The sequence below is a fragment of the Cervus canadensis genome, chromosome 6 (assembly GCF_019320065.1).
Source record: "Cervus canadensis isolate Bull #8, Minnesota chromosome 6, ASM1932006v1, whole genome shotgun sequence".
Classification (NCBI taxonomy): Eukaryota; Metazoa; Chordata; class Mammalia; order Artiodactyla; family Cervidae; genus Cervus; species Cervus canadensis.
Window position 1 is genome coordinate 47,658,844 of NC_057391.1, and position 23,774 is coordinate 47,682,617.

The window sequence follows — 23,774 nt, forward strand, 5'->3', positions numbered from 1 at the left end:
TTACTTTTTTATATTTCTTTTTCCCTTTGGAGGTATCCTCATGTGTGGTAAATATGATAGAAACAAAGTGAATATACTTGCCTTGTTTCTCAGAGTTGGTAATTTTTGAATTTATACAGTAATGGTGGGTAAATATCACCTATTGCTTAGATATGTGAATACTATAGAAATTACTTCTACTTGTAAGTGAGGAGAATAGTCAAAATTGTCACTTCAAAGTAGATGACGTTCCCTCAGTGACTTCCCTTGTTTTGTTTTTTTGTTTTGCACCAGTTATTCTACCATCATATAACCAACCACTTACTCCATTTTCACTTCCCAGTGTTCCCCCGCTCATAGGTAGATAAGTTGGTTAAATCTGCTGTCCCAGAGATGACCTGCTCCCCAAGCACTGCACATTCCAAACAACCATGTTTCTTCTCTGTGCCTACCTTTCCAGAAATTTCTAGTCCCTCATTGCAGTTCATCTATGAATAATTAATAGTTATACCCCTACACTTTTCCCCTTTTAACCCAGAAACCTTAAAATCTGTTGGATTTACCATGAGAGTAGGAAAGGAGGAAGAATGTCCATTGCTTTCAACCCTTTGCAGTTAATGAGAGAGGGAACTAGGCTGATTGCTGCTTTTCTTTATTTCTACTGAGGTAACCTTATATCCATAAACTTTGAGGGGCAAACAGATATTCTTTCCTTCACAGAGAGAATCCCAATCTAAGTTCCCTTGCTTAATTGGCTTTGTGGCATGGTGGTTGATTTCAAAACTAATACATTAGATTAGTTATTTGCATATTTGTAAGAACAGGCATTGGTGTAACAGTTGGGATTCCTTATTATACAGTAGAAATAAAATTTATATTATCATATGTAAGATGTCCACAGTCTTTGCAGGTAAACCAAACTGTGGCGTGTAGAGAAAAGAAGTCATTTCTTTGAAGCCATGTCTTATAGGAAAGCTCATAGGATGTGACTTGGTAAATATTATAACTGGAACTTGAGAGCAATCCAGTTAGTGTATATGTATTTCAATGTAAGTGATTTGGGAACTCAGATGCATAGTTTAATGACCTTGGTATTAGACCCCCCTCTATTTTTAAAGGCACAGTTAGTATGTAATATATAAAATGACTGAACTTTGACTTTGGGGGTGATGTCAAAATATGATAGAAGTGAAAACATTTAGAGATGTAAATTACCAAAAGGGTTTGGTGGATAGCCCCCAGTACTTTGCCTCGAATTGTATCAAATTTTCTTACCATTAAAAGGACTGTGAATTGGAGAATCAAGAGGCACATGAACAAGATGGAAATGATGAACTGAAGGACTCTGAAGAATTTGGTGAAAATGAAGAAGAAAATGTGCATTCCAAGGAGTTACTTTCTGCAGAAGAGAACAAGACTGCTCATGAATTAATAGAGGCAGAAGCAGTAGAAGATATAGAAAAAGAGGACATCGAAAGTCAGGTCTTTAGCCAGTTTTTTTAAGACGTGACACAGTTAAACTAAGTACTAAATAATAAAAAAGTATTTTTCTAGTTCAATGGGGAAGTCAGAACTTTAAAAAAATATACTTTTAAAGTTACTTATAAATCACTCAGAATCCTGCAATCTAAGATAACCTTTCAATTTTTGCTTATTATTTTCCACATATGTATATGTTTTTACCTAGTAGTTATCATGCTATAAATTGCTATTTAGTCCATATATTTTCACGTAACATATAATGACTTCAAACTTTGTACATTACATCATAATTTACTAGACTGTTTCCTGGGTGTCTAATAGCTACTCTTTTAATTTGGGATATTTAAGTTTTAAGTTGTTTACTATCCCACTATGAAAGAGTGTACCAATTTAACACTGACCTTGCCAACATTACCAGATAGTTTTTTTTTTTCCTACTTTAGATGTAAAAGATTAATTTGCATTTATTTGGTTATTATCAAAGGTGGGGAAATTACTTATGAAAGGTTAACTTAAAAGCTTTGAAGATATAATTTTTAAATCTTTTCTTTGAATGAAAGAGACCATTTGTCCTGCTTTGAAGTATGTTAGTACATCTTAAGAAAATCAGTGGATGAGGGGGTCAGTATTCATGCTTAATTAGAACACTGTGTTCTACCTAGCTTAATAAATGAAGGGCTCATGAAGGACTTGTTTCTAATTCTTTTTTTTGTCTCTAATTCTTTTATCAATGTGACTAAGCTTTTATGTTGGCATAAAAATATAGTCTGAGTTATTAAGCATTGGCTAAGCCATGGTATCTATAGACATTGCACAGAACATGAGGCAAGTGATAATCGGGTGTAGCATAAAAGCGTTCTCATGTTACCCAGATATTTTGTAAAGCAAAGCTATTGTATACCCTTTTACTTAGGAAATTGAAGCTCAAGAAGGTGAAGATGATACCTTTCTAACAGCCCAAGTAAGTTTACATTTAGTCCTATGAATTTGATATTGTTGGGTGGAAGGGCTTGGAAAAGGAATCTAATTTGACTTCATAATTATTTAATTCATAAAATTGCCTTAAATATAATACTGAGTTACATGGTATATACAAAATACTTTAAATTGGTAGCTGAAATTTCTCTTGCTGTGCAGATAATTGGAAGTTATTACAATAAGGTTCCTACCATTTTCAAAATAAAAATAAAACCGGTCTATCCTTTTTCTAAAACATAAGTCTAGTTATCAGTTTTTGGGGAAGCCTTCACCCTCCTTGATTTTTTTTTTTTTGGTCACTTTGGTATGAAATAAATCATTTAAAAGTACTAATATCCTATTAAAGCTTTAAAATTTTGTTAATTTAATACCCCATGATAAATATAGTATAAAAATTATAAAAATCTCTGTTTAAGTAATTTACTTGGGATATGTGTATACATGTGGGTGTGTACGTGTGTATGTGTAGAAAATGATTTCTATTGTGTATTAGATTTTGTTTTTGGTCTCTGTGATATGCATAGTGTAGATTTTAAAGCATGATGTACAGATGCTATAAACAGACATTTATAGCTCAATTTCTGTATTAAAAATTAGCCTTTGTCTTTTTCCCATTTGTGTACTCAAGAATACCTTGTTCATGTACCCTCTTTAAATAGTATACTTTCAAATAGAGATGGGGTTCCCATTCTCTCTGTTTACTAGATTTAGGAAAAACAGTGATCAGGTGTGCTGTTTCCTCACTGTATTGCTGCAAGGGTATATAATGCGCTGTATATTCATAGCCTGCTTAGCTGATTACTTCTGGTCACTCCTTCTTTACCCCAGCTCTCTTTGTTTGGAATGCTGGTGAGGCTGTATATTGGTTCTCTGTGTTCATTGTAATGGGAGAAATTGCATTTCTGGGGGAAATGTTTTTGGTAGTTTGGAATATTCAGGAAGGAAATGTTAGGACTGTGAAAGTCAGTAGACTTCCCCCCATACTATCCTCAGGTATGTTCATTTTTGAATGATAAAAAATAGATGAGGAAGATTAACTCCCAAATTGGAGGAGTACCTTTTCTAGATATTACTAATTTGCAAAAAGGTAGAGTTGAACTCTTCATATTCATTGGCAAAAAAAAGTTTTTTAATTTTCATCAAGGGCCTCTCCTTCCATTGCACAAGTTGGAGTGTGTGAAGGGTTACATCTGAGTGTCCCCATTCTCATAATAGATTATGTATATATTATAAAAATCTAACAAGTATCTTAAGGAATGAGTGCCTTTTTTTAATTTTTGCAAATTTTTATGGGCTAGATTTGGCCTTACTCTCCTATTCCATCATGAGAGTGAAAGAACCCTTATTTACTTCTTATCAAAGGGCAGGTTTTGCTTATTGTATCAGGGAGGTTACATCTTCAGAGAAGTAAAATGACCTTTTTTCCTCTTCCTTAATGATGTATGGTGGAATATGTAGAAATATATATGAATGTATCTCCATTCCATTATGATTTTGATGCTTCTAAGCATGACTAATGGATGTGTTGTCTTGCTGTGCATGTTAAGGAGTACTGCACAGAGTATAACTCGTTACAAGCTTCTGCTGCTCGCAGTTCAGGGCAGTATTGTTTCATCTATAACCTCCATTCACTTTTCCTTTTCTGCACTATTTTGAAACAAATTCCAGACATATTTTGCCTTAAAACATTCAGTGTAGATCTCTGAAAGAGAACTCTTTTATTTTTTACATTATTATTCCTAATATATGATTTTTAAAAATATCTTCAAATACTCAGTTTTCCTAAGTTGTTTTTTTTTTAAGAAAGCTTTATTTGAATCTGTTTATTTGTTTGATGCAAATAAGATCGAGATACTGTGATTGATTGAAATGTCTTTTAGGCCTCTTTCAATCTACAGGTTTTCTGTTCATCTCCCCCCTCAACTTTATTTGTTAAAGAAATGTAGTTGTTTATCGTATAGAGCAAGAGGTGGCAAAGTTTTTCATTAAAGGCTAGGTAGAAAATATGTTAGCTGTGTGGGCCTGATGGTCTGTTACAACTATTCAGCTCTGCCACTGAGTGTGAAAGCAGCTACAAGCATTAGGTAAATGAATGGACATGGCGGTTTCAATAAAAATAGCTACAGAAAGAGCATCTCGCATAGTTTGACACCCCCTGTCATTCATAGAGCTTCCAGCATCTGTATTTTGCTGATTATGTTCCTGTGAATTTAGTCAGCATGTTCCTCTGTTTAGTGTATTTCCTTTAAGTTGTTGTTTATAGGATCCTGAGGCTTGCTATCTGATTCCGACACCCCTATCCCCATCCCCACAAGAGATACAACTAATTCATAGGTAGTGTTGTATTCTATTTGGATACACATAATGTCTGACTGTATCTTTTTGGTGATGGTACCAGTCATTGATGATCTATATTACACTGATTTAATTAATCAAAGTGGTGGTATTCTTTTATTTTCTTTATTTGTTGGCTGGAATGTTCCTTGGGAAAAAACTTCTCATCTATTATTTGGTTACCTTGTGGTATCATTTACAAAGAAAAGCCAGGATATATGTTTGATTATTTTTCCTTTATTTACCAATTTTCAAAATAATGAGTTGGTTCATGAGCATCTCTGATAGTGACTTTTCTTTTTGTCCCTTTGTTTCATTTTGAACTCATGGATTTAAATATTTTTAGTGTATTTCAATCCATTGTAGTTATTATCCTTATTAATACTCAGATTGTCCTATCTATAGCCAGTGAGAATCTCTTCAGGTTGTCTCTTTAATCCTTTCTTTTTTTTTCTTTAATCCTTTCAATGTGATCCAAGTAGTCTTTATTTCCTTGCTGTCTGGTTCAGTTTTCTATTTCCTACTCCAGACCTGTAATTAGCCACTTCTTCCATTTAGTGGTAAATGGTATTTTGAGACACTAATCTTGATGGTAGGGTTCAATGGTGTTCATTGCCTCTGGGTTGTTCATATTTTCTAGGCCTTTTCAATGTACAGTGTTAGAGAATGTGTTTTTTGTTTATTTGTTTTTGTTGGTTTTTTACTTTTAAGAAAAATAGATTTTGAGTTCATAAGGTATACTGCTAAGTTAATTATTTCATTTATCTCACAGTATATGTACAATAGTCCTAGGATGATAATACCAGCACCATCAGCAGTGTGATTTCTGCAGATAAGTTTTTTTCCACTCAGGTCATCTCTCTTATAAGGATATACCCTCTAGGAATGAACAAATCAGTGTGTTTTAGATTAGCTTTCTATATGATCACAAACTAATATATATATAGGTTCAATATTTAAGTATAGTTTTTTAAAAATTTTAATCTGTAACTTCTTGTGAATCTATAATTATTTCAAAATTATTTTAGTTTTATAATTTTTAAAAATATTTACATGATTCCAAAGTCAAATCTAAGAAAGGATACATTCAAAAAAGCCCCCTTTACCCATCCCCTTATTGGTGAATTTTTTAAAATTCAGGATTAATTGTTTTATTCCTTGTCTTTAAAAATATAAGTAAATAGGCAAGTGCATTTATATAGGTATCTGTTTATTTAAAGCCAGTCTTCAGGCTTTGACTTGAAGCTTAGAGCTTTAGCTTTTAGGTGTTAGCCTCTGGGCAGTTTGTCATACCAGGTAGAATTTGGTTCGCATTCTACTCTGTTAGTTACTTAAAATATTGCGACTTTGAGTGTGTTCTCTTAGTCCATTTCTGTGTCTATAAAATGAACATTGTAAGTCTTACCTGTGAGGTTGATGTGAAGAGCAATCTTATATCCGTCACATAGTACATGTGTAATTAGTGATTACTTGTGGTATTGTTTTACTAGTTTGGAGATATCAGTTATTTAGAATTGTTTGGAAAATTTTCTCCAGAATGTTTATATTTGGTAATGCTTTATTCTTAAAAATTTCCTCTAGTTTCAATCTTGTCAATCTTCTATGAGTGCATTGTGTATTATTTTTTCTATTTGCCCTTGCCCCAAAGTTTCATCAACTTGAAGTGCCTTCCCTTTTTTGTCATATGAAGTCTGTATAACTCTCAAAGCCAGATTTATCTCTGTCTCTTCCATAAAGCTTTCCCTTACATAGTGTTTTACTGTTTACAGAGAACTTTTTACACCCACTGTCTTATATAATCCTGTATATCCTATTTAGGTCATATGTTATCTCTAATTTATAGGTAAAGTTCACCTAGGTAGATGACAGTGTTGTTGTTTAGTCGCTCAGTGTCTGATTCTTTGCGACCTCATGGTCTGTAGCTCTCCAGGCTCCTCTGTCCATGGGATTTCCCAGACGAGACTGCTGGAGTGGGTTGCCGTTTCCTTCTCCAGGGGATCTTCTTGACCCAGGAAGATCACAATATCACAGAGTAAAACTGTTTCAGTGGTAAAGATAGAATAAATACCTACATATCTTGGTGCCTAGTCTGTATTCTTTTCACAAGTAACTCCACACTAGTAAATGTTTTCTGAATTCCATTGTACTTACACAGTGCTGCAGTTAAACCCTCTGCCTATATAAAATGAGCAGTTAGTTAAGTCCCTCCACTTAAAAACAACAGTGTCTCACAGTACATTTATTCAGTAAACTCATTCAACAAATATTTATTAAGTACTTATTATGTGCCAGTATTTCTTATTTCCCATGGTCTTTAGCATATTTCCAGGTAGGTAATAGGCAATTGGTGGTTTAGGGTTATTTTGATGGTTTATTGTAAATTAGTCAGACTGAATACAGCGTTTATGTACAAGTCAAGGGAGAGGAGGCCTTCCAGAAGATGTTTTCTTACTTAGCACTTGTGTATAAATCACAAGATTAACCTTTGGGAAAGGTACTAGAATGGGTAGAAAGTAAACTTTGTTAACTGAAAAGTAAGTCCTAGGTTTGTCTTTATCATTAGTCATTGCTGCTCCTAGAATGAAATAAAAATAGAGAAGCTTTCTGTATGATTTTTGCAGTCAAATGCTCACCTCTGAGCTATACCCCCCTGTATGATTTTTGGCATTTAAGGGTTGTAGATCCCATTACAGAGATAAACAACATGAACATTATAAAGCATTTGCTTCATTTTCATATGTGAAATATTATGTTTTTTCAAGATAAACTAAAAATGTAGTTAATTAAAAGGATGCTTTTTCATTGTGGTTACTTATTTACCATATCCCTCATTCTGAAAAAATATGTTTTCAGTGGAGGAAAATTATTTTGAAATAAGGCACGTATCATGTCTGTGCATATTCAGGGAAATTTTCCCAGTATCTTTTTTGTATTTCTTGGTTTGTTTTTTTATTGCAAGAAATGATTGAACCTTAGTAGTTCTATGTTTACTGCACATAGAAATATAATGCAAATATGCACGGGTGTGTGGCTCATCTTTTCTACTAACCCTAGTTGTTTTTGCTCTCCACCCCCATTGTAATCAGTTTGTTTTCTAGAAATTGGCTCAGATTCTTTTCCTTGGGGCATTTAAGTGTATGTAATAAGGCTAGTGTTACCATTCGTTTAGAAACTAAAGTTATGAAACCCTTCAGAAGACCTGTTAAGTGATTAGGATAGATACTTAAAAACCAGCAAAAGTAAGGCAAACCTTACTGATGGTTTTAGCAGCTAGAAATAACATTTCTACTTGGCAGAAAGTACAGCAGAAAGATTTTGTTTTTTACATCACAGTATTTTAAAAAATTTTGTTTTTTAAAATAGCAAATACTTTTGACTATTTCTTTTTTCCTTGAACCTTATCGATACTGAATCTCTAAAAGAATAACTTGGAAGTGGTGTACTGTTGAATTACAAGTAGATGAAGAAGCAAGTTGCATTCTTTTAAGTTCTTTTGTTCTTCTTTTAAGTAAAAGTGAAGATATTCCAGTTTATTTATCCCTTTAAGATAAATTACTAAACTAAAAGAGAATTTGGGAGAAAAAGATTTTTTCGGTAATTCCAGCATAACTCATCCTTTCTTTGCTGTCACTGCCTGCCAGTCCACCCTGTCAGATCATTTCTTTCCTTTCCAAATGTTGCACAATAAAAATATAATGATTAAAACTAAATTCCAGTATAACAATTAGGAGATTATTAGAGCACAGTATAATGGACGTATACAATAGGAGTCACATTGCTACTAATTAGTAATCTTCTTTTGTACTATTCTACATACTAAGCTTGTGGCTTAATTGTTTCAGTGTTTTCACTTTCCTTCATATTACTTTAGTTTGTAAAACAATTGGTCATTCCCTAAATGGGGCACATATATGTCAACTTGAAGTTGAAAAATTATTTTAAATGATTTCTTAGAAATATACTTGTTATCCAAATGTAGCTGAGCATATGATAAAATATTTGTTATTTTTAAGAAATGTGGACTTACATGAACCTAAAATTGTGTTAGGAGATACATGTGGCATTTAAAATTTTGTTTACAGTTAAATTTTGCCTAAAGTCTAATTTCACTGCTAGGCTTCACTCTCAGGCACAGTTCTTAATTTGTAGCCCCTAGACCAAAAGCATCAGCATCACTGAAACTTGCAGAGATGCAAATTTCCAGGCTTTACTCCAGTCTTGAATCAGAAACTGTGGGGTTGGTGCTCAGCAGTCTATTTTAACAGTCACTCCAGGAGATTCTGATACAAAATCAAAGTTTGAGAGTCACTCCTGTAAGGCTTTGCGTTTGGTAACCTCACACCATCTTGACTAAATATGATCTACTTCTACTCAGCTTTTATTTTATAAGTTGTAAGTTAAAACATACCTTAATTTTATGCATATTTGTTATGATCTTTAATTTTGGGAAATGTTTCTATCTTGTTATAATTTGTTATTTTTGCAGTATTTTGCTTGGTGTAAATATTTTCTTCTTTGTGATATTCCTGTTTTCAAGCCATTACGTGCTTAATTTTAGATTACATGATGTCACATATATAAAAATTAAAATATATATTTAAAAATTAAAATCAGTCATTTAATAAAATTATTAACTTATTTTGATTACCTGTAGCACAAATAACATTTTTAAAGTGGCTGACCACTAGTGTGTATATGAAACAATGTATGAATTCATTTTTAACAGATAGAAAGCAATGAAGAATTTGAAACTACTCTTGTCATTCTTCTTACTTCTGAGATGCCTAAATTGGGAATATTCTTTGTTTATTTGTTTATTAATATGCATTTCATCCCTTGCAAAAGTATGTCTTCATGTTATATTTTCTGGTACATTTTGAATAGTATGTCCTAAAAGTGCCTTTGAACTGAGTCATGTGAATTAATCAGGGCAGGCTTTTTATTGGTGGCTTTTTGCATCTCTTTCTCTCTTTTTTCGGCCATGCCTCATGGCTTGTGGAATCTTGGTTCCCAGACCAGAGATTGAACCCCAGCCTGGCAGGGAATTCCTAGCAACTTTTTGATAAGAGTAAGATTTGGGTAATTGAAACCAGTTTTGAATAGGGAAACTAAATATTCCAGTTTATTGTTGATACAACCATTGATATATTTGCCTGTTTTCTTGTCTAAGTCATGTATACTAGACATATGCTACATGTTTCTCTGTGTTTTGGTTCTGATTGGAATATCTTGTGTTTGTTAGTAATAGGTGTCTTTAATTAATATTACTCTACAATTTAACTTGATAGATATTGTACTATTACTGAAATCCAGTTTTAAATGAGTTCATTTTACATTTGATTATTCTTTGACTTTCAGGATGCTGAGGAAGAAGAAAATGAGAAAGGTATGTTTGATGCTAAGTAGAGTTTAAAAATTGGTGACATTTAGAAAAACAGTAAACTGTGAAAATAAAGCATTCCTTATTCAAAATCTTATTTTTGAAATGAGTTTATTTTCAAATTTATCAATTTAGTGAATTAAGTTAGCACCTTGATTTTATTTTTTAATTGGTTTAATTTTCTTTTTAACACTTTGAAGACATGTTCTAACTTAATGGTACATATCAGTTACTGTGGTGGACATGCCATTTTTTGTTTAACCTAATTTAAATTTTATTTTTAAAACCAACTTCTAGCATACGGTAAGTTGATTATATCCTTAAGACTGGCACTGCAGTAACTCATACGTGCTTACCGGTAATCCTAGTATGAAATGGATAATTAATTTTACAACTAGTCCTAAAATTGTTGGGTGACCAGGAGACTGACTTTTTGTTTGCTGCTTGGAGAAATTTTGTACAGTCTTCTGACAGTTTCAGTAGTTCTGGAGACCTATCTTATCCAATACAATTACAGGGACATCAGTAGCAATATATGTGGTTGGTCTGAGGTTATAGAAGAGCTCTTGGAAGGACGTCCAGGGATCCTCCTACTTTGGACTAGAAAGGACATGGAACAGGCAGAAAAAAAAACCTAGAAGCAATGAATGAAGTAAAGCTACCGACTGAAAATCTCAGATGCTCGAGGCCTTTCGCTTTTGGGTGAATGCAAGACATCTTTGAAAATGGTAATTGCAGGACTGACTGGACAGGATGAAGCCTGGAAATGACCACTTTCTTAAATATTATGGAGCAGGCCATCTTTGGAGCCTCTTGTAGCAGTTTTCGGACTACACAGGAATAAGAAGAGTGAAAAAGATGAGGCCCTGAATACTTTGAAGACTGATTGGTATCCTCAGACTGTGACCTTTCAAGACGTCACCATGGGAGTTCTGAAGGTCACAAGGGTTAAATCCCAAGATAATTTGAACATTGAATAACAACTCTGCACATTTGTCACTCTCTCGTGGAGGAAAAACACCTTCCATATGCCATTAACTTATAACCAGAAATGAAGAGCTGGTATCCTCAGGATGGAACTCTCTCCTCACTTTTGTTGTTTGGTATTTGTATTTAGAGATCATTTTTTCCATGAAGAATAAGTGATCCTGGGTAAAGGATTGTTTATGTTAGTTAATACCCTTGTGTTTTTCTTCCTAACCTTCCATCAGTGCTAATAACTGGGTTTATATTTTCTAGGTCCTATTCTAGCTTATGAATATGAAAATTGTTTAAACTTCTTGTTTTGCCATATTTATTCCTGTTAAATCCTCTTAGATATAGCAGGTTCTGGTGATGGTACACAAGAAGTATCTAAACCTCTTCCTTCAGAAGGGAACCTAGCTGAGGCTGATCACACAGCTCATGAAGAGATGGAAGCTAATGCGACTGTGAAAGAAGCTGAGGATGACAACATCTCGGTTACAATCCAGGCTGAAGATGCCATCACTCTGGATTTTGATGGTGATGACCTCCTAGAAACAGGTAAAAATGTGAAAATTACAGATTCTGAAGCAAGTAAGCCAAAAGATGGGCAGGACGTCATTGCACAGAGCCCGGAGAAGGAAAGCAAGGATTATGAGATGAATGCGAACCATAAAGATGGTAAGAAGGAAGACTGCGTGAAGGGTGATCCTGTCGAGAAGGAAGCCAGAGAAGGTTCTAAGAAAGCAGAATCTGGAGACAAAGAAAAGGATACTTTGAAGAAAGGGCCCTCGTCTACTGGGGCCTCTGGTCAAGCAAAGAGGTTTGTTTTTCTATGTCAGTTCTTTACGATACTGAATTCCAGCATTCAATAAGATCACTCTACATTAAGGGGGTGGCTTCAAGACCATGTACAGTAATTAGTACTTATGATCCTGCCTATAATATTTTTGACCGTCATAAGTTACTTTAAAAAAAAATTTCAAGATCTTCGTAATATGCAGTGTGTCCTACTGATTGCATTGTCGAATTGTCAGCATATATTTGGTTTTTTTTTTGTTTTTTTTTTTTTTCAAATTGACAATTTTTTTGTGTTTCATTTTTAAAAATCCTTGTGATGATGGTTAATGAACAACTATCAGTCCTAAGAACACAAATGAAGTCAAGTCCCAGTCCTGAAATCTGGAGAAGATGGCCATATATCCACTGAATAGAATTGTCAGAAAATCTAGATCTTCAGGAATCTTGGGGAAAATCAGTGCAAGAATCCTAAGGGAATCATTTGTTCAAATAACCTAATCTAGGCTTTTGGAATTGTTAATTTGTATGGATAGCACTGGTTTGAAATATAGTCAATATCAAGCTGTTCGATTTTTGTTCTTTTTGTTCTTTTTGTTTTTGCTTTTTTGTTTTCAATTTTCTTCTGGTGATTTGCTTCTGTAGCTCTTCAAAGGAATCTAAAGACAGCAAGACATCATCCAAAGATGACAAAGGTAATGTATTTTTTCCTACTTATATCAGTGATAAATTGAATGTTTTCTTTAAAAAGTAATAATTGTCTAGGATTTCTTTTTACATTTAGTCCTTAAAAATTGACATAGTAAATTTTTTGGTGGCTTTTGTGTGAACAGTGGAGTTAGATTCCAGCAAATTCTCAAGTGTGATTGAAGCATTACTTTCTTAATTATTTAATTTATAAACTGGTATGAATTTGAGTCAAATATATTTGCTATGTATTTTTTGCATTGTGTTCTAAGTATCTATTGAATATTCATAAAATAGACATTTCATTTCTTAAAGTTTCAGAAGTATTTCATCTTTGATTATCTCTTATAACCCCCACACACTACCACAATCTTTTTCTTGTTCTGTCTATTAGGAAATGTGATATAAATAGTATTTATGGAGCTGAAAGCAAGTTAGCCTCAACATTTGGTTTTACGTTTTTGATTCTTTAAATCAGGGCACACAACTGTTAATATAGCCAGTTATATAGGATTTTAATTCTTCAGAATTTACTTCCTGATTGACTTATTTTGCATTGATGAGAGTTTTATGTAGAAAAGTAGTTTTATTTTAAAATTTTGTAAGTTTAAAGGTGCATTATTTGATTAGTCTTTGTTACTGCGAAGTCTCGGCTTATCTCCTGGTCGTGTGCTTTAGTTTCATCTTATATATGCTGTAAATGTGAAAAATATTTCTTGTGTTTTAGAAAAGCATTTTAAGGGAAGAATAACACCATTTGGATACTACAGAATGAAAAAATGCCTCTTGAGTGCCTAAAAAAAGGAATGTTATGTGTCCCTTATCTTTTTTTAGTATATTTTATTGGCATATTTTTGTAATTAGACATTTTACTGATTGACTTAGTAAGTGACAATTAATTGCATTACCTACATCCCTTACAGTTTTGGTTAATGGATAAGATATAATAAATTTATTAAATATTATCCTTTAAATTTAGAAGCTTAGTGTAGTCTTAATTAAATGTTAACTTCCTATCATTAAAATTTTTTTTCTCTAGTTAAGAGGAGTATGTGGGCCCAGGTGTTACTGGTAAAATATAAAAGATACACGAACTTCTAGTTAATGTTTCATAAGATAAAACATTTCCTTTGATAAGTACATTTCTTATCAGAAATGCAGCAATCATTAATATTTAAAATATTTGAGTCAGCGTGTGTTGTCTTCTCATAAGTACACTGATAGCAGTTCTTTAAAACTTGTGGCGTGTAATTTTTAAAGCATTAAACATTTTACTCTTTCTATATTTGATACCGTGAAGTTATAAAAATTGTTACTTTTATTGCTTAGATATTATTTCTCTTAAAGTGGGTAAGAATTGTTTTCTAAATGATGAAATGAAAATTCCTTTTTTATAATAGCACATTGGACATAAAGTACTGAAGGGTAACTGACCAGGCCTATATTTTAAGAAATGGCATTTATCTGTATGAAACAATAATTTGTGTATGGAAATAGTGTAGAAATTGTTCATATAAGCATTTACCTATTCTAAAGAATTTTGGGGTCTCTGATCTTTGTAATTGATTTGCTTTAGAAGAATTTGTTTTTTTTAATCCAGAGTTTTCTAGTTGCATGTAATTTCCACTTTCTCTTACCCTTTCTCTAATACAAAATGAAGATGAACTGTTGGCTAGTCTTTGTTACTAAACATTTAAATTTTTGAAAACAGTTTATCCCTTTGTTTGACTTTTCCCTTTGTGCTCTCAGTCTCTCAGGAGCTAAAGCCCATGACAGGTATAGGTAATTAAGCAGTCTGTACATTCCTAGACCGCTGCTTCCTGGTTGCCTGAATTTAGTGCAGTGGTTGAATATAAATGAATGAATTTAAACGGCAAAAGTCCAAGACATATAATTGATTTTTTTACCCACTTTGTCTTAAAACTCATGCAGTAGAAAATGTACAAATTCAGACATGTTTGTGTTATCTGTTATTGTGTTCAATTTTAGTTATAGGAGATGTGTAGGATTTTGATGTAGTGAAGTCATGCTGTCAAAATTAGAGGGTTTTATAATTTTGGAAGTTTATAGCCCTAATAATTTTGTTTAAAAATTTTCCAATTGAGAAACTTAAACTTCTGATATTAAATCTATTCTAGGAAGTACAATTAGTGCTAGTGGTAGCAGTGGAAGCTCAACTAAAAATATCTGGGTTAGTGGACTTTCTTCTAATACCAAAGCTGCTGATTTGAAGAACCTCTTTGGCAAATATGGAAAGGTACATTGTTTTTATCTTTTTATCCATATTTCTATGTCCTTTTTAAACAGAGGCTATATTCAAAACAATACATATAAAATCTAATTTCTTGTCTCAGGACTGTTATAGGCATTAACTATTTAGTTCTGTGGTAATCATGAGTTTTATTATATCATATAATCTCACTCTGAGCCCTGGGAATCTTTGTATTAAAAGCTCATTTTTTGAGCCCATTTAAGTCAAGGAAGGACTGAGTTTATTTCATCACATTCATCATGGTTTATCTTGGACCTAAAATTGGTGAAGCTGATCTGGTCATCTGGAAAATAGAAGCACTGGGATATAGAATATGGGGGGAACCCCAAAACTGATGTCCCTTTTATTATACAAATTCCAGTACAGTGGTGCAGAAGAATGTAAAACTGGTAAAATGGACTTGATCAGAAGTTTTGATATGTGCTATGAAGTAAGAGTGCAGAGTTTAGAGAGCAAAAAAGGAGGCTTTACTGTGGTTGGTTGATCAGAAGTTTTTCTGGCATATAAGGGGAGACCTAATAAAAAATAAAACTAGTTGATAATTAAATGAATTGAATATTCAATTAATAGCTGTTGAATTAAATTGTAGTTGATACACATCCCTTACAGCACTCACTATTTTCTCTTTACATTTTAGTTTTCAATATGCATGATATATGTAACCTACTCTGCTGTAAACTCTTTGATAGCAGGGGTCTTATCTACTATACTTTGCATGCACATGATAGGCTTTCAAATATTTATTAAATTTATGACCACCAATATCAGTAAATAGCCATTAATAAATGTTACAAAAATCTATCCTATTGATTTTAGAAATTGTTTTTTTCCTTCTAATTAGAGAAGTGCCTACAGAGTAAGGAGGTTCTTGTAGATGTCAGATACAAAACACTGAGAATTGTGGTCCCATGATCAGTTTGTGGTACATTTTTGGTTCTGTTTCCAGCGATTTAATTAGGGCTAAAACTATATAAGGAAACCATGTACTTATAACAAGGACCTTGGGTTTAAAAATGAAATTGCTGTTGGGGCAAGTCACTCTTTCCCAGAGCTGAGATAAAAACTGATAGTTTCCAGCTACTCACACCAGATCCCTCTGTTCCTCTTCCTGACATTGTGTCTGTGTTCCTATTTGTTCAGCTTTAGATTGTTCTTTCCCACTTTTCTTCTCACTCAACCATCCCTGCCTTATCTCCCTTAGCTATTCATTTTATAGAGCTGAATTATTTGTCACTTTTATATTGGTATACATCTTTAAAGTATATAAATGGAAACTATGTCTTCTTAGAGTGTGTTTTGTGGAGTGTATTTTTAAGGCTGCTTTTTCATGTGTGGGAGACTATTTTTGAGAGACTCATTATAGAAAAGTGTTAATACTTACCTAGACACTCGCTAGGAACTTACCTTTTTTGTTTTAATATCTTTAAGAGATTAGGGGTGGGTCTTTGATAGGGAAATTTTGGTCCAAATCTAATTGAAAATATTGTTTCTTTGCTTTTGTTAATTGTGCCATTACTTCCTTGATGTGACTTGACTGTGTTTTGGCAATGTATTTAAAAAAGAAGAAAAGTAAAAAAGTAGGTTAAATTGATTTTTAACATTTTAAATTGTTCCCCTGAATATTATAGGCAAGGTAGTTGGTGAGTCCAAGAATATAAAACAATAATATATATTGTCCTGAATTTATACATCCTGAACATATCCTTTAATTTGAATAGTCTACATTCTGAAGTTTTATCTTAGAAATGTACTCGTGAAACTGTAAAACTAAAGTATAATCTCATTTTTATAGGTTCTGAGTGCAAAAGTAGTCACAAATGCTCGAAGTCCTGGGGCCAAGTGCTATGGCATTGTAACTATGTCTTCAAGCACAGAGGTGTCCAGATGTATTGCACATCTTCATCGCACTGAGCTGCATGGACAGCTAATTTCTGTTGAAAAAGTAAGCTTGCTTAACTGTTTGAAGGATAGTAATTCTCAATTTAACAATATATACTAGTAAGGAGAAAAATTGGGAATGATTTTTATTTTTATATATTCATTTTAATTATTTTACTTCTGTTTCCCAAATTTTTTTACCATCCACATACTTTTTACAAACATAAAAATGTAACTTTAAACTTACATATTTGGGACTTCCCTGGTGGTCCTTTGGTTGAGAATCTACCTTCCAGTGCATTGGATGTGGGTTCGATCCCTGGTTGGGAACTAGAATCCCACATGCCTCAGGGCAGCTAAGCTGCAACTACTGAGCCTGCCAATATCAACTAGAGAGCCCATGCACTCCAGAAAAAAAATAAAATAAAATTTATATTTTTTTTCTTCCTGTTTAAACTTTTCAGGTTAAAGGTGATCCTTCTAAGAAAGAATTAAAGAAAGAAATTGATGAAAAGAGTAGTTCAAGAAGTTCTGGAGACAAAAAAAATATGAGTGATAGAAGTAGCAAGTAAGGATTTATTTTGTCAATTAGCCTATTGACTTTTTTGGTACACTGATGAAGTAGTTCTCATTTTGTTGTTTTCTTGTGTGGGGTGGTATGGTCAGGACACAAGCCTCAGTCAAAAAAGAAGAGAAAAGGTTGTCTGAGAAAACTGAAAAAAAAGAAGGCAAGGATACTAAGAAACTAGAAGGTAAAGATGAGAAGAATGATAATGGATCAAGTGGCCAGACTTCAGAATCGATTAAAAAAAGTGAAGAAAAGAAACGAATAAGTATGCTATGTATCTTTCTTCTCAGTCCCTTTTTAATGCATCCTACAGCTTAATTTTTACAGTGAAAGGGGAAACTTGAGAATACAATCTAGATAAATATGTAAACTTTGTTGTTAGATGTCACTGTGGTAGAAAATGAGATCTAATAGGACTGGGGAAACAGCTGTCTTCTTCCACCTAAGCCCATTTACTGTTAAATCTGGGCTGACTGAAAATGGTCATTGAATAATAGCTATATAATTGATCTTTTGGTATCTTTGAAAGTATTTACATTAGTGGATCAAGTTTTAATAACTCTTTACATTTCTCATAGAATAAGTTTTTTATATCATGTTTTGGTTTGTAAATATTTGGTTGTCTTAAGAATTCAGCATGCTTACATTATATTTTCTTTTTGATGGGAATATTTTTAGATATTTGCTTATCTAATTTTTTTCTTTTAGGTTCAAAGAGTCCAGGACATATGGTAATACTAGACCAAACTAAAGGTGATCATTGTAGGCCATCAAGAAGAGGAAGATACGAGAAAGTAAGTCCCTGAGAGGGATGTTGTATACTATTTTGCCTGTTTCCAAAGGAAGATAATTCAGTTATCTCTAACCATTTTGCATGTGTCCATGATAGAAAATCTAAGAAAAGGGGAATGTCATTATTCATTTAAGCTTTTTAAATTACCAGCTCAACTTGAAAAAAAAAGAATTATTTTAACTTCTAGTCCTGTTAACAATTTTTTTTTTTCCTATAGATTCATGGAAGAAGCATGGAAAAGGAGAGGGCTAGCTTAGACAAAAAAAGGGACAAAGACTACAGGAGGAAAGACATCTTGCCTTTTGAAAAGATGAAGGAACAAAGGTTGAGAGAACATTTAGTTCGTTTTGAAAGATTGCGGCGAGCAATGGAACTTCGAAGGTAGGAAAAGAGTCTGTTTTATACCTGTTTTTAACTATAGGTATATCTTTAACATTAGTTATAAACCAGATTTCTGAAAATTATATTATAGAAAGATATTTGTCACTTTTAAGAAGTAAAACCTAATGATTTCTTTAGTTTGCATAGTGTTTTACAATTTACAAAATACCTTTGCATCTATTATCTCTATCTCAACAGTTCTATAAGGTTAGTTACATCCATTATGTAAATGAAAAAAATGGAGGCCCAGAGAGGCTGAATGACTCTTCCAATGCCACATGGCTAATGGGTGGCAGAGTCGGGACTCAGACCCAGGTCTTCTGACTCCAAGTCCAATGCTCTTTCCTCTACTCCAAAGCTGCCACTATAAAAAAACATGACTTTGAAGGCAAATTTTGATTTTGATATAAGATAGTCTTAGTGTAAGCTGTAGTGGCCAAATAATACATTGACATTTTAGGAAAAATTTATTGTACTTTGAATTAGAGCCCAAGTAAAGGAAGATTTAACCTGTGAACCTTACTGTGTTCAAACTCTGTCCTAAAGCAGGCATCCTCTTTAAAACAAAATGAGAACAAAACATTTCTACTTTTAGTGGCCATATCTCAATAGTTCATCACGAGTGCCAGTTTGCTGTCAATTTTTGGATGCCACTGAAAGTTTTCTTGTAAAAGTGTTTCATAATATAAATTTCCAAATATTCTGTATTGTTGAATGGTCACTTACAGAGTTTCATCTATTCATTCAGAAGGGTGCTAGGAACTACCAGCGATACTTTTAGCAACTTAAATAATACTATGATTGCCGCACAGTTTACTAAAAGGAAATAATTCTTGCATGCTGCTGCTGCTGCTAAGTCACGTCAGTTGTGTCCAACTCTGTGCGATCCCATAGACGGCAGCCCATCAGGCTCCCATCCCTGGGATTCTCCAGGCAAGAATACTGGAGTGGGTTGCCATTTCCTTCTCCAGTGCATGAAAGTGAAAAATGAAAGTGAAGTCGCTCAGTCATGTCCAACTCTTCGTGACCCCATGGACTGTAGCCGTCCATGGGATTTCCCAGGCAAGAGTACTAGAGTGGGTTGCCATTGTCTTCTCCAGTTTTTGCATACTCAGAACCTTTTTTTTTTTTTTTTGATGAAGTCTCAGTATGCTTGCCTTCCTGTTCAGATGACCACAACTGAGAGAAGAGTGAAATTGGGAGTTATTAGGCAGTACTTCTCAAACCTATCAGACCAGCACTCATTTCATAGTAATAAAACAACAAAAAATTGTAGCACCTTCTTTACTAATCTGAAATGAAGTTGATATGTAACATACTTACTATACAAATATACAAAAAAGAACAATATAAAGCTTTAACTCTAATATGAAGAAAACATAAAAGTAATTTATAATGAAGCATATATTCCAGATATGAATGTTTAGGCATGACGCTCTACAAGATCTAATGAAGTAGTCAGATGTTTGCACCTCTCTTAAGACTCAGTGAGAATGTGACAGCTACAAACACAGATTGATACCGGTTTGTCATATTGGTGAGTCAAATACCAGGAGTAGTGTTGATGTTATGAAATGACTTCTGAAATGGTGAACAACTCTTGGTGAAGTTCTCAAGAAGGTGTAATTTTTCCTCTTATTTATATGGAGCTGCATTCCTGGAAACTTTAGTGTACATAAAAGGCCAAAGGAAATGAAACTAGCATTTATTAAAAATGAGTTAAATGCTAGGGCCAGATTTTTTTTTTCTAGAAGTGATTTTGTTTGGATGACATGAATTACATTATGGCATTTGAAAGATATTTGGAGTGTTGGATGGTTCTTTGTGCTGTGTGTTCTTGACTATGCCATGCATCAAGTGATATGTAGAATCCTTGGTCCCCTTAACTAATTGCTCATAACAGCCCCCTTGGTCATTGTGATAATTAGATATGCCCCTCCACGGGGGCAGTACTGAACCATTGAGAACCACTCCGGTTACTAGGAGAAGACATGCTGATTGACAGAATACACTGGGTGCCTTAAAGTGAGGAAATGATTAAAAACAAACAGAAAAGTAACCCATTGTTAAAAGTCTTAATATAATAATTTAGTTGAGCACATATTTGAACTCAAAGAAATGTGTTATCTGGAGCCATCTATTATGGGTTGTGAACACTCCAAAAGAGGCCTTGAGGGCAGCCATTTAGTATAGCATTTGCTGTAATTCATGTTGGTGGCTATGATCCCAGTTCAACAAAACTAAGGCTTACTTCATTTAAGGAGATAGAATATATCCTAGATACTGGAAATTTTTCTATCAAAAACAGAAGTTTGTAGTTTAGTAAATTCATATATGTAGAATATCCTTTTAAAGATGTTGACTAATTAATGGGCTATTATAGTGGGATTTTTATTTAAACAGGAATCATCTAAGAGGCAACTACTCTGTAAAATTGTTCAGGTGACAGTCTTAAATAAGTGACAGTATTGAAATCTGTTTAAAGTTTTATTTTGAGTTCTCTTTCCAATTACATTAAAACTATTTAGAATGAGTCGAAGTATAAAATTGCCAACCTCAAGGAAAAATACAAATTCAAAAGCTATTCTCTTTCACACAGTGCTAGCATAATTTAAGTATTTCTAAATACTGATTTTTGTTAGACGAAGAGAGATTGCAGAAAGAGAGCGTCGAGAGCGAGAACGCATTAGAATAATTCGTGAACGGGAAGAACGGGAACGCTTACAGAGAGAGAGAGAGCGCCTAGAAATTGAAAGGCAAAAACTAGAGAGAGAGAGAATGGAACGCGAACGCTTGGAAAGGGAACGCATTCGTATTGAACAGGTGCAGTCAGAAAATCTTTTCATCTTAAATAACTGACCTTTTTCAAACCCTGTGATTTTTGCCCTAAAATTTGCTTTACATGCTGTAAAGCTTTTATAGAATAAGTTCAACTAATGAGCATTTATTAAGTGTCCCTGAGATAACAGTGAATTAGGTGCTAATTAAAACTACATTTAGTCATGACTTTGTTGTAGCCAATTGGTAATAACTTGAACTCTGCGATATCATGGCAGCCTAATAGTCTGAGCATAGGACTATGAGTCCAGAGTAGTTGTAATCCAGGCTCTGTCACTATCCCATTCTTAGAAAATAATAACTATTTCCTTACTTATTATAGTGGGAATGATTCCCCAAGGCTGGAAGGAAATAATGCCTCTCTTTGCAGAATTGCATCCAGGGTTTTAGGGCACTTAGTCCTATTAATAACTTTATCTCTAATTACTTTTAGGTGCTTTTGTTTCAAATTATTAAACTAAATCTGACCTTCCAAATTACTTGCCAGCTTTCACCACCCCGTCTCTGTTATTTTTAATGTTACAGAACAGTAGTCATAGCTTAGATGTAATTACTGAAGTCAGATTTTTTGTCCCAGGTTTGTCTTTTGCCTGGTGCTTGCTTATGATGTTTTCTTAATGATAGGATTAAAGCAAGGTTGCATATATACTTACCTTATGTTTTCATTTTGCATTGGTTGGCTCTTCCTTCTGTGTTGTCTGAAGGAACGTCGTAAGGAAGCTGAACGTATTGCTCGAGAACGAGAGGAACTGAGAAGGCAACAGCAGCAGCTTCGTTATGAACAAGAAAAAAGGAATTCTTTGAAACGCCCACGTGATGTAGATCATAGGTAGTTGCTTGCTTTCTTTAACAGTTAAACTTGTTGTCTTATTCCTTTCATGCTAAGACTATAGAATTAGTACAGGCACCTGTCGCTGGAATAAAAGGTCATGATCAAGAGGGATGGGAATGATTGCAGTAGTGAATTGAACATCAGTGGATTTTCAGGTAGATGAAAAATCTCCCCATCCCCCCCACCCTCCATTTTCCTTCCTTTGCCAAATGTTTTCCACTGTGACTTGAAATATTGAATACATGGTAGACTTTAATAATGGCTCTCAAACTCAGACCCATTTTGAAAATTCTTACAGGGTAGTACAAACAGTACAGAAATCAAAGTCACAAACTTGGGAACACTAAAATATAGATTCTGTTATTTGTTTGCATTCATGGTTCTTAATAGCCTTCAAAATATAGTAATTTAATTTTCTTAATATAAATTCTGTGAGATTTAGTTCATTGTGTTGAGAAATAAGTAGAGCAGAGCGAATGAATTGTGCTTGGGACTAACCTCTCTATCCTTTCCAAAGTTAAGTATAACCAAAAGTGTTGTATGCTCCTGGTTAGAATTTTATTTTAGAATGGTATCAAGTATTTGTCTTATCTGCTTTTTTCATTTAGTAATTTGAAAACAGTTTTTCAATTATTTTCTTTTCTGTGAAATTCCTCTAACACTATATAACTTTCTGTAATTTGCTAATTTTTTGCTAGCTTGTTCTTACAAAAGAATGTTTGTCTTGAGTTTATTAGCCCTCTGTATCCACAGTTCCTAGCATGTGGTATGTATGACTCCAATAAGTGTTATTTTGTTGCTGTAAAACTAATTTATATAAACGAGCAAATGTTTTTCTTCAAGGCGGGATGATCCTTACTGGAGCGAGAATAAAAAGTTGTCTCTAGATACAGATGCACGATTCAGCCATGGATCTGACTACTCTCGGCAACAGAATAGATTTAATGACTTTGACCACCGAGAGAGGGGCAGGTTTCCTGAGAGTTCATCAATTCAGTCTTCATCTTTTGACAGGTAAATGAATATGTTGAAAATTACTGTATTTGGTGTATGAGACTTGTTAGTGATAGTTTGGTTCTCTATTAAAATCTGAAGTACAGGTCATAAGTGAGTATTCAGAACAAATCATGTTTGGTTTTTCTATTTGTTAATGAGAATGTGATTCTGTATTAAAAATTAGTTTTATAGGCCACCATAACATGCTTAAGTAGGTAGGCTTTATCTTCTTAACCTTTAAAACTAAGTGAAAGTATTGTTACCTTTGGATTTGCCTCACTTGTGAAGAACAGTAAAATATCCTTTGGTTGGTAGTGACTTGAGTGTTTGATGTAATTTCCCTTATATGCCAAAAAACCACCCTTCCTGCCAGACATTTAGCTCAGTTTAAAAGAACATAGGTTATTATGCTCAGTCATCATCATGCTCAGGCATGTCTGACTCTTTGCAACCCTGTGAACTATAGCCTGCCAGGCTCCTCTGCCCATGGGGCTTTCCAGGCAAGAATAGTGGTGGGTTGCCCTTTTCTCCACCAAGGGATCTTTCCAACCCAGGGATTGAACCCATTTCTCTTGCATTGACAGGGAGATTGTTTACCACCAAGCTACCTAGGAA

The 23,774-nt window shown here is 33.7% G+C and overlaps 1 protein-coding gene across 4 annotated transcripts in view; it reads left to right on the forward strand.

Moving 5' to 3' along the window:
* SLTM (SAFB like transcription modulator) overlaps positions 1-23,774 on the forward strand; it is a 43,530-nt gene that overhangs the window by 13,692 nt on the left and 6,064 nt on the right. For 3 of the 4 annotated variants that reach the window (XM_043471830.1, XM_043471832.1, XM_043471833.1), the window contains 14 exons: positions 1,264-1,461; positions 2,375-2,422; positions 10,132-10,159; positions 11,471-11,939; positions 12,560-12,609; positions 14,740-14,858; positions 16,666-16,815; positions 17,216-17,319; positions 17,418-17,584; positions 18,028-18,113; positions 18,330-18,493; positions 21,136-21,316; positions 22,036-22,160; positions 23,007-23,177. In XM_043471830.1, the coding sequence (XP_043327765.1) occupies positions 1,264-1,461; positions 2,375-2,422; positions 10,132-10,159; positions 11,471-11,939; positions 12,560-12,609; positions 14,740-14,858; positions 16,666-16,815; positions 17,216-17,319; positions 17,418-17,584; positions 18,028-18,113; positions 18,330-18,493; positions 21,136-21,316; positions 22,036-22,160; positions 23,007-23,177 (2,060 nt within the window). The remainder of the gene's footprint in view (positions 1-1,263; positions 1,462-2,374; positions 2,423-10,131; positions 10,160-11,470; positions 11,940-12,559; positions 12,610-14,739; positions 14,859-16,665; positions 16,816-17,215; positions 17,320-17,417; positions 17,585-18,027; positions 18,114-18,329; positions 18,494-21,135; positions 21,317-22,035; positions 22,161-23,006; positions 23,178-23,774) is intronic. The other variant, XM_043471831.1, reaches the window with a different exon arrangement.